The following is an 11,153-nucleotide window of genomic DNA, read 5'->3' as shown; positions in this document are numbered from 1 at the left end:
TTACTCTGAACTTGTGCAAAATTGGAGAAATGTGCACTTAAGGCTTGTAATTACTAAAACCTCTTTTGCCCTGGCTCTCTAGAAAAGCAATGAATCAATTTGGATTAATTATAGTATTCCTATCTTGATCATTTTGGAAGTTTTACTAGGAGAAGAGAGCCTTTATCACTTTTTATCCTATACTGAGGCATAAAATTAGTATACATTTGCTTAAATAGCTGTCCCGCTCTCCCAAAGAACTGGGTGGACCTAATCATGGAATAAATCGTTCCAATATTATAAAGCCGCTTGTAATCTCTTAAGGTTTTTGCACGGCCTACATGTAAAACAGTATTATTAGTTCTTGCAATAATTATTTCACCACTCGCACTTGAAGCAATGGGTACTTTCACAAATCAGGCAATGTGCAAATTCTGTCATAGTAAAACATTTATTTGTTAAAGTGATATAGATTATTCAAGATTCTACAGTCTGTTAAATCATGGACGGCAATGTAAGATGGATTGATACAGAACTTGATGCCAATGTAGGCTTTTTTTCTTTCTGAAAAAAAAAAAAAATACTTGTAGGCCAGAAGAAAAAAAAATTTGGTTTTAAAAGAGGATGAACCATGGTCTGATGGAGCCAGTTCCGCCAGCATCAGAGACTTTCACCTCGGCTCCTGTAGACAGTTTCTTCTAGGACAGCAGTTCAACAATTAGCCTTTGTGAATTGAAACATTTTTGAATTTTATCCAGTAAAAATATCAGTGGCAAATTTTTTCAGGAGAGAGAGGAGAAGTGGTGCTCTTCAGATTAACTCCAACCTCTGAAATGAAAGAAAAAGGAAAAGGAAAAAAATAAAGAAAGAAAACACATAGCTAATACGATCATTGTGTTAGCAAGCTAAAAGTAACTGAAATGTAAGTACCCAAGCAGGAGTTTCTTGCCATGAAATACATCACATATGCATGAAAACTATGTAAACATGCATATTAACATATAAAATGTTGCTTGGTAACTTCAAATTGGTGAATATATAAAAAATCTTATTTTTTTTTTTAATCTAAGTATACGAAGTCTAGATAATTATGTAAAGTCAAAGCTACATTGGAAAATGTCATTTTCTCTTGCTTTGTTTTTCACATATATAATTTCAAGGTAAGATAAACAAATAATAATTGCAGCCATTAATGCATGCCACTTATAAATTTAAAAAATTCTGCTAGAAAATGTGTATGATATTAAAATTTTACAAATATTTAATTATACATATAATGGTAGTAAATTATTCATCTTAACTAATCAGTTTTTCACCCACAAAACAAAATAAATGGAAAACTCACAATAACTCTTAAAGTCACTCCATGTTTGAATTAAATATGATTTTGAAAGAAAATAATGTAAAAGCCATTTTATAAAAATATTTAAACATACAACTGTGAAAATATTTTTCCTCTAATCAGTCTTCATGGATTTAAGATACTTCTCATTAAGTCTACTTTTTATGAAAATGGAAAATAACGTTTTGAGAAATATATGCTTTCATATACATGAGCACAACTAATTTTCTCTTTTCCATTAAAAAAACTGCATGTTTACAATTTTCTATTTGGAAATTTTAAAATGCATGGCACGAATGAATCACGAAATAGAGATTCATTTATTTCGTATTCTATATTAAAATGCTGATGTAGAATATCTTTAGATAATTTTATGTGATAAAGTTATTAAAGTATATTAAAGGTTATTTGGTAACTTTATGTGAAGGTTGGTAAAATGCTGTAAAGATAATTTATTTAACAAAATATTTCAAAATAATTAACCTGAATAGTGAAGTTGATTTTAGCAAAAATAATAATTTTGGAAAGCTAATAAGAAATGCACCATATATGTGAAGATTGTTAAGGGACCAATGTGTATGTTATTTGTAAAAAAAAAAGAATTACTTTTTAAAAAGTTACTGAAATATAGATATCATTGTCATAATTTACCTGGAATATACTAAGAAAAACATTGCAAAATCACTGTAAAAATGTAACGGTATATATTACTAAGTTCGTCTTTATTTGGTTCATTGCAGAGCTCATATTGGTAAAATTGAATATCAACATGTTTTCTCTTTGTGTATTTCAAGTGATATACTCCCTTTGACACACAAAAAAGGTGTTATGGTACTATATCAAATGTCAAGTTACAAAAAGTAATAACATAGTAAAAGTTGCAGTATACCTAGGAGGAAAATGACAGTGGACAAAGTAACTAGTTTAAGTTTTTAAGTAATAAATAATTCCAGGATAGCAAATGTTAATTTAGTATCAAGTTAATGATTTTATAAGTTGACATATCTTAAAGATTTACTTAAGTTTCACATTAAATAATGATATTAATGAACTGTGAAATTACGGTTTATATAAATGCTACTAATTTTGAATATTAGGAAATAACAAAAATATTGTGAAGTATAAAGTTTGTCTGCTCTGAAGATGTAGCAGTATTAAAATTATTAAATAATACGGAGCCAAATAAAAATTGCCATTTAATAGAATATCCAAAATAACACTTTAATTTACATATCAATAGGTAGCTCCTATAGTAATTCCATAAATATCTAAACATAAAACACAAAATTACAAGAGTATCAAACAATACAACTAATGCAGACTAAATATGGTAAAAATGTTATAAAAACTAAAAATAATCAAGTTGTAGTAGGTTTAGGATGTTTTGGTTATTTTCCTCATTTAACAGTGAGTGGATATCATGCAAAAATTTGTGGACAGTCTTATTAACAGTACTAAAAGATAAATAAGAAATGCAAGCTCCTCGAACATTAAGAGAAGAAAAAAATGTCCTGACATTGAATGAATTGTGAGAAAACATTTATTACTGCCCCTCTTCTCAATGTAATTAAGAACTGTGAAATATTTTGATTTTTCATAGCTAGGATGTCTAAACCAGGAGATGATTTCTAAAGGTCATTGCTGACACAAAGGCTCTTCTTTTTATAAACTTGGTAAATGTTCAAATATATACATTAAAACATGCCTTAATTATTAAAACAAATCCAAATGTTTCCTACATATGTGTTTATTCTATTACTCGTATTTCAGAAAATTTACTTGAAAAGAATTTCATAGGAACCTCCTCCTGCAGAAGCAAATATTTTATATTGATCACTCTCACCTGGAAACATATTGGAAGCATATTTGCATCATGTATAAAATTTGCTTTTCTCTTTGGCTCTTATTTTATGTATTTTCCTAACCCTATGCTTTCCCATAGTTTTATCAATGTTGTTATGTATTTATAATAAATATTAGCTTTTTATTAATTTGTATATTATTTATCTAAAAAAATTGTACTCATCTGGAACAGAGATTTTATTGCAAAGTTTACATTTTTGCTTGTTATTAAACGTGGACTAATGGCAAGTTAAATTTATTAAAATCAGGAAGCAATTATCTTAAAGGCCTGTGCAAGCAATCACAGAATAAGCTATAGCTCTGTGCAAAGCTACGAACACACACACACGTACACACAATGTGTACATATTTTGTTGGTCAGAATACAGCAAACACTTCTTAAGACATTTTATTTAAGGCATTTTAAGTATAAATGGAAACTACTCAATTATTTCTTACTTAACTGCCGAACAGCATAACTATTTTTTTACTGTGTTCATTGTAAAGATAAAAATCTTGGCCAAACACAACGAAAATTTATACATAAGTGCCAATTTCCACGTAGAGTCATCAGCATTAATTTTATACATCATTCCTTTCCCCTTTGCTCTCAATTCATTTTAGTGTGATTAAAATTTTATGATTATATTATAAAAGAATTGTATTATACATTATACATTAAAATATTTCAAGGCTACTCCACTTCTATATACATTCGTAAAGGCTTCTAAAAAAGAAAATTGGTATGGGGCATATTCTGAATAATGGAAATGAAATAAGTGTTTTAACTCTCTATGCCTAGAAAAAAAATTCACCTTAACAGGTACCTCAGTATGATTGGCTACAGAAAACTCAGAGCTGAAGAGTTGCAATCACAAAGGGTCTCTGCCCGCTCTCCACCTCAGTTCCTTCACACACTGACAATGTGAAAGGCTGTGAGAAAGCTAAGAACACACAGGTCACACACTTGTCTTCAGTAGGAGCATCACTGTTTGGTCTGCTCACGGTGGTAGACATAGGCCTGCTATAGCACAAATCATTTACCAAGAATCAAGAATACTTACCTCGGGGTCATACAGTAACTTAAATCTGATAATAGAAAGGTAGCAAGGAGCTGGCTCATAAGTGAATGATGTATTGCCACTGAATTTTGTTAAAACTATTATTTGTCTCTGGATTTGTTTCACTTGCTAATATTTATAGAAAGAGGCACAAGGTAGCCTAAGTATGAAGGGAAGTTTTCTATAATGTTATGACAGTCATTGATTTTTAATGATATTTTCTTATTTTTTGTACTACTAATTACCTTAAGATAAAAAGTCATTATTAAAAGCCTTATGTATGTATCACATTTGCAAAATCTCGTGCTATGTCTAGTAGTACAAAGACTTTCAAAGAAATTAGCTTTTTCCAAATTCCATTCCTGATAATATACGAAAATAAACACATAAGCAAAATAATATTCAATACACCATTTCAAATGTGAATCTTTAGAAAATTCTTTAAATTGATAATTGAAAAATTACGTAGACATTTACTCACCTGCCTCCAAATTTTGATACAACATTTAATACCATTTTGGCTTGTGTTCCTTATAGATTAATCATCTGTTTCCTAATTCTTATATAAAGGTATCCTATCCTAAATTTCAGGTTGGCTGGATATGATTTATTAAAGTTACATGATCAATGAACTTTAAAAATGAAAGAGAGAAAGAGAAAGAGAGCAAAAGAGGGAGAGAGAGTGGTGGGTAGAGAGAGAGACGGAAAGAGAAATAATAAGAAAGGTTAAAAATTGAGAGAGAGAAGAAAAGGGGTGATGGAGAAACAAGACACCTTCATGCAGGTCAATTCAATGCACACAATAGAACACAGACATGTGCCAGACATTGTGCTGTTGATTGTTTCAGTGTTTCCAATGAGCCATCTGCTGTTTTTTGCAACATAAGAATGGGATTCTAAATTCAGTAAAGAAATGATGCACGAAAACATTTTGATTTGTGGATGGAATTCGTTAGGGAAGATCCTGAAAGATTGACAAAGTTGTTTTTCTTTTAAATATAAAATGTTAAAAACCAAGACCCTATTTTTACTACCAGCAAATAAATCAATGGCCTTTTTTAGAACCGTTAAAAGCAGAGTTTTTTTGTGTGTGCCAAACCTCAAGCAAATGGCTGATGCTTCCAGCTGTTTGAACAGATTGCTAAAGTGCTGCTCTGCTCTGGAAACACACTCTCCGATCCAATTAAAATTCAAGAATCAAATACTCATTTCAAACATCCACCCCCCCAAAAAAACACTCAAGAAGAATAATTGGTTGCTGACAAAAGTAATACCATGAATATTTCATATGCAGTCTTTTGCTCCATTTTAAAGAGGCTTCATTCATTTTAGATAACAGCGAAACGCTTCTGTACATCTGTTTTCAATGAGGCATAATGTGTCATCTCAGCTCTTATTAGGATGTGGAGGTCAAGGATAGGAGTAAATACATTCTTATCAAGGTACTGTCTTCACATTTGGAAATATTTGTAAAAATGCACATTGTATCATGTATGATTATAAGACTGACTCCAAAGTTGCATGCATCACTATTATTACTAACTTTATTTCTTACAGAACAAAGCAGAGATGTTTAGTTAACCCAAAATATCTCTAAATTTGGAAACTGTGAATTCACTTAAGTAAACTAAACTTCAGTCTGTACTGTTGAGAATTATAAGTAAATTTTAAAAGAAAATTTCAGTAAGCTACACAAATTAGCAAACTAATTACTTAAAATTAATTTATAAAAAGTGTATACTCATTTAAGTGTTGAAGTATGTTACAGGTAATAAGAATCTCACCTGTGTTTCCTGGCCAATCTGGTCAACATTAGTCAGCAAAGCATCTGGGAATAAAATGTTCAGTGTCATAAACAATTCATTTTTTAAAAGAAATAGATTTAAAAAACTTCTTATGAAATCTTGGTAAGACTTCATACCAAGAATTAGCAAATATATATCTAAAGATTTTTTTAAAAAACTTACCAGTTCATGGGTTAATTGCAATTGACTTTTATAATATTTCAGTTCTCTGTGACTACTTTCTTATTCCTGATGCTTAAAAACATAGTTTTCAAAAATGTTATTCTAATAACTAAAATGAATGATTTTCAATATGGATTTGGTATTCGTGACAGACTTCAATAAGATAATCAAGTTTCTGTTCATTTTCTTTCTTACAGTTGACATTTCATGTATAAAGATTCATATGAATAATATGCAAAAATACATCAAGGAAAAAAGAATTCAAAGCAGAAAATATAGTTTAACTATGTGCACCATATGGAGTATAAAATAATCATTTACAATATTAACCATCATTCAATACCCACTCCCCAAATAATAGGTAATGTTTCAACAAGTACCTGTTCATCCTTATGTAAGACACTAGCAATCTCAATACAAACATCTTTCCTTTAAATGTTTATATGTAGGTTCCAATTGCCTATACAAATTTAATACCATTACATAAACCTGTGCAGCAAACATTCTATTTTTTCCAAAATGCATTATTTTCAAGCAAATACGTCTAATCATTGAGAAGTGACACATGATAGAAAACTTAAGTCCTAAGGTAAAGGTTAAGTCCTTCTTAGGATTCACCGCTGAGTGTCACGAGATTGAGACAAAGTGTTTTTTACAAAACTTTCAGCACAAATATTCATGTAAATATACAATGGCCTTTGGAGATTAGATTTTACATAAAATCATAATAGATGTTCACATTATAGATGAAAAAATGATTACAGAATTGAATTATGGTAGAGCCAATAGCCAACATAGTATATTTCATAACCTCCTTGACTTTACTCAAATATTTATTTATTAGACATATGCCAGAGCAGAAACATATGTACATAGCCTATGTGTCAGGTAAGGTTAAATGTTCAACTACTTCCAAACACAAGTACTTTAAATGAAAGGGCATTCATGGTTTATTCCTGAATGAATGTGAAAATATTTTGTTTTTGTTTTCAGACATCATGAACATAACAATCACCAAGTTTGAAATGGATGAAAATAGGTTGTAGAGATGGTTATCATTAAAAAATGCAGAAAATTAAATTTGTACTTTATATTCTATTGTCACCTGATAAGTAACAGGTATAATTTTTACAGTTTTTCTGGGAGAAGTTCTCTAGCCAGTCCATTTAAATCTATGTTTTTCATAGTAATTACAATTCAATCTATATTGCAGGACACAAAATTATGATTTTAGCTGATTAATGTTATGAATATAAATATTTATATGTCTATATAAGTATATAGACAGACATTTGTTGAGCACATATATATTTATACAAATGTATGTGATGTATATATTTATTCAATGTTAACTTTAGTTCCTAAATTTTGACTTTGAAAGTGCTGAACATAATCAGAAGACAATGATTTTATGCGTACCATTACACTTACCAGAGTAATCAGTGATTATTTTGTTCTGTTGAGTATCTGTAATTTGATGAAATCCCCAATGCATTAACAGTACCTTAATGAGGTAATTTACTACTTAAATATACTCCTGGTTATAAATTGTTACTGTGTATATCCCTCTTCAGATAACACCACATTTTTAGGATTGCTCAATCACAACAATATGTTTACCACTATTTATTTATTTATTTATTTACAGAGAGTCTCACTCTGTCACCAGACTGGGGTGCAGTGGCACAATCTTGGCTCACTGCAACCTCTGAGTCCGGAGTTCAAATGATTCTCCTGCCTCAGCCTCCCGAGTAGCTGGGATTACAGGTGCGCACCACCATGCCTAGCTGATATTTTGTAATTTTAGTAGAGATGGGGGTTTCACCACGTTGGCCAGGATAGTCTCAATATCCTAACCTCGTGATCTGCCTGTCTCGGCGTACCAAAGTGCTGGGATTACAGGCACGAGCCACTGTGCCCGGCCTACCACTCTTTTTATTTTAAGTGGTCTTCTTTACCCTGCTACATGAATTGTTTCTGTGGAAAAATATAATAATAAATAAATACATAAATAATAAAGATGTGAACAAACTAATTTTATTCACAATCCCAGCATGTATTTATCTAGCACGGGAAGAAAAAGACTGGGCAATCTGTCCTTTGAAAGTAAAAATTCAAACACTAATTTTGATTATTCTTTTCTCAATGCCATTCCAAAAATGACATATTTCTTGTCTATAAATTTACTTAAATATCATTAACATTGTAAGGTAAAGGGTTATTATCAGCAACATAAGAGGATAAGAAAAATATCCTTTTCACATACACTCCATCTCTGTGCAGAAGTCCTTTTCTCAAAACACTTCACACTCACACAGAAGCATACATTGTTAAAGTAAAATCACTGGACTATTCTTGGAACGAGGGAAGGCTGAGCAAGGGAAAGATAGTAGATAGTCTCCATTCTGTCTAACATAAATGAACATTGTTTTCTCAGCATTATAAAATGCAACTGGAAATCAACTATGCTGAGAAGACAATGGCTTGTATTTGTTGTCTCCTTAAGAAATGTCTCATATGCTTCACAATTCTACCCAAAAGATGATACTTTATATTTATGGATTTGTTAAACTATTGGAATTTAAAAAATCATAAGTTTATTGCTATAATGAAAGAGAAAAACTTAAATTTAAGAACTAAAAGGTGGCTGATGTAAATTTTAGGGCAACTTTTAAAGTTTTTTAGCTTTATAAATGATATATTTTATTTTCAAAAATACAAGCAAATAAAATAGTAAAATTTATATTGGATGCAAGTACTTTAAATTAAAGAGAAAATACATTACAAAACTTAAAGAAAAAGATTTCTGGAGACAAATGGAACACATTTATGCTTTTTAATTGTTTACAAATTTGTGGAGAAAAGTATGCATCTTTCAAAGATTAGACTTACTATGTTTAGAGATTTCTTACAATGGTTCAAAACTTATATTCCAAAATTTTAAGTAAAATATATCTACAAAGCAGGTAAAAACCCACTGTTTTAAAGCATGAAACAACTTACTAAGACCTCCACTGACTCCTTTAATGGTTACAAAAAAAAGGGGGGGGGGAATAAATTGGCCACAGTTTGAGTGTTACTGTGTCTACTTAATTAATTAATTAATTAATTAATTTTTTTTTCTTTCTTTTTGAGACGGAGTCTCTCTCCATCACGCAGGTTGGAATGCAGTGACGGGATGTCGGTTCACTGCTACCTCCACCTCCCGGGCTCAGGCGATTTTTCCCACCTTCGCCTCCTGAACAGCTGGGACTACAGACTCCTACCACGCCCCCAGATAATTTTTGTGTGTGTTTTTACTAGTAACAGGGTTTCACCACATTAGCCCAGCTGTTCTCAAACTCTGACCTCAAGTGATCTGCCCATGTTGGGCCCTCAAAGTGCTGGGATTACAGTGTGAACTACCGTGCCCGGCCACTATGTCTACTTTAAATTGTTGTATTTGATGTTTTTATGTATTTATATATTTGTAGACTTAAAATAAATAATATCCATCTAACTAAAATATACTGCTTTTTAAAATGTGGGGCCACGTTAGATGCTTCATTATCCCTTTATGACACTACGGTAATAATAGCTTTGTATTTTCAATTGGGGAACAATTATTCGAAAGGAACAAGAATAATGCAGGAACACAATTTAAAAAAATGTTTGAAGTAAACATCGTTAATACATGCATAACAGGAAACACATTATTTTGTTTGTTCTCACATTGAACAAGCTGAAACTATAATGTAAAATGACAAAAATAAAAGAAAAATAATTAAGAATGAGGAAGCAAAAATAACATATAAGTATACATAATCTTCATATAGTCAGAAACAACAAACAGCAAACCAGATGCTTCAGATCACATATATATGACTGTTTAAATGAGAAATAAAATAATGAATGACAGAAAGCAAAACAAGAAAAGGACAGAGAATTTGTTGCTTATGGTAATATAATATTTAGATCACAAATCTGTATTGTACTAACTAATGAAAACTCTTATTTCCACACCTTACTCCCTGGCCATATTTATCTATTCATTTACTCATTTATTCACCTAAGCAAAAATTATGTTTCAGACATCAGGATAGGTAATATTATCCCCAACTTTTCCATAGACTTACTTTTCAGTCACTTCACACTGCAATTACTTTAAGCAAAAATTTCTTCATATGTTTATAAACAAATACCAAAAAAAAATTGACCTTCTTGATAAGTCAGTCTTTTGTTAATCTCTCAAAATATAGACTTCTTGAAAGGCAAAATATCAGGCCAGATACTCACCTTTCTATCATTTTTAAGAACAAGTGTTCAAGCATTTGGTTTAAATATTGTAAAAATGATCATATTACAAATATATTAAATAACATTAAATGCTTTTCAATGGTGTTAGTCAAACAAAATAAATATCATATGATTAAATATCATGGAATTTAAAAAGTCTATGAGAAATGAAAGATACTTAATCAAACTTTCGTTAGAAACATAAGTAGGAAATTGATTTTTAAAAATATTGGAAAATACGAAGTTCATCAGTAACTTATAGTACATATGTTAACCTTGCTGATGTTGCATGATTTCAGAGCATCCTTATCTTTGATCACAACCTTCATAATCCCAGAAATTCTTTGAAGGTTCATTTTGTCAAGTCTTGAAAACTTTTGTATGTTAAATATTTTTTAATATCATGCTGATAAATCTAAGAAGGGAAAAAGTAGTATGCTTCTGCAAATCAACACCTATTGAGGAATTATGCAATTGATGTTAATTTAAAATATTTAGTTGGAATTAGAGCATTACTACATTAATAGTGCTGAAAATACATTTCACTCTGAGTGCTGTTTTTGACTTCGCAAACTACTACCACATGTGATTTCATCTATTCCTTACAACGAATAAATAACTGAGCAGTGAAGGATAATTAGACTTCGCAAATGTGAAAGGCAAATTTTTTAGAGAAAGAATCAGCGC

The 11,153-nt window shown here is 30.6% G+C and overlaps 1 protein-coding gene across 6 annotated transcripts in view; it reads right to left on the bottom strand.

Annotated features, from left to right (window-relative positions):
* Window positions 1–411: 411 nt before the first annotated feature.
* LRFN5 (leucine rich repeat and fibronectin type III domain containing 5) overlaps window positions 412–11,153 on the bottom strand; it is a 284,289-nt gene continuing 273,547 nt past the window's right edge. For 5 of the 6 annotated variants that reach the window (XR_003120478.1, XM_025391964.1, XM_025391967.1 and 2 more), the window contains 2 exons: window positions 6,009–6,052; window positions 412–807 (listed from right to left, as the gene is read on the bottom strand). Coding sequence is in view for 5 of the 6 variants with exons in the window: in XM_025391964.1 (XP_025247749.1) it covers window positions 790–807; window positions 6,009–6,052 (62 nt within the window). In the remaining variant the exon portion in view is untranslated. The remainder of the gene's footprint in view (window positions 808–6,008; window positions 6,053–11,153) is intronic. The other variant, XM_025391968.1, reaches the window with a different exon arrangement.

Source organism: Theropithecus gelada, chromosome 7b, assembly GCF_003255815.1.
Source record: "Theropithecus gelada isolate Dixy chromosome 7b, Tgel_1.0, whole genome shotgun sequence".
Taxonomy (NCBI): Eukaryota; Metazoa; Chordata; class Mammalia; order Primates; family Cercopithecidae; genus Theropithecus; species Theropithecus gelada.
Note: the sequence above shows the minus strand (reverse complement) of the source record. Positions and strands in the feature narration are given on the sequence as shown.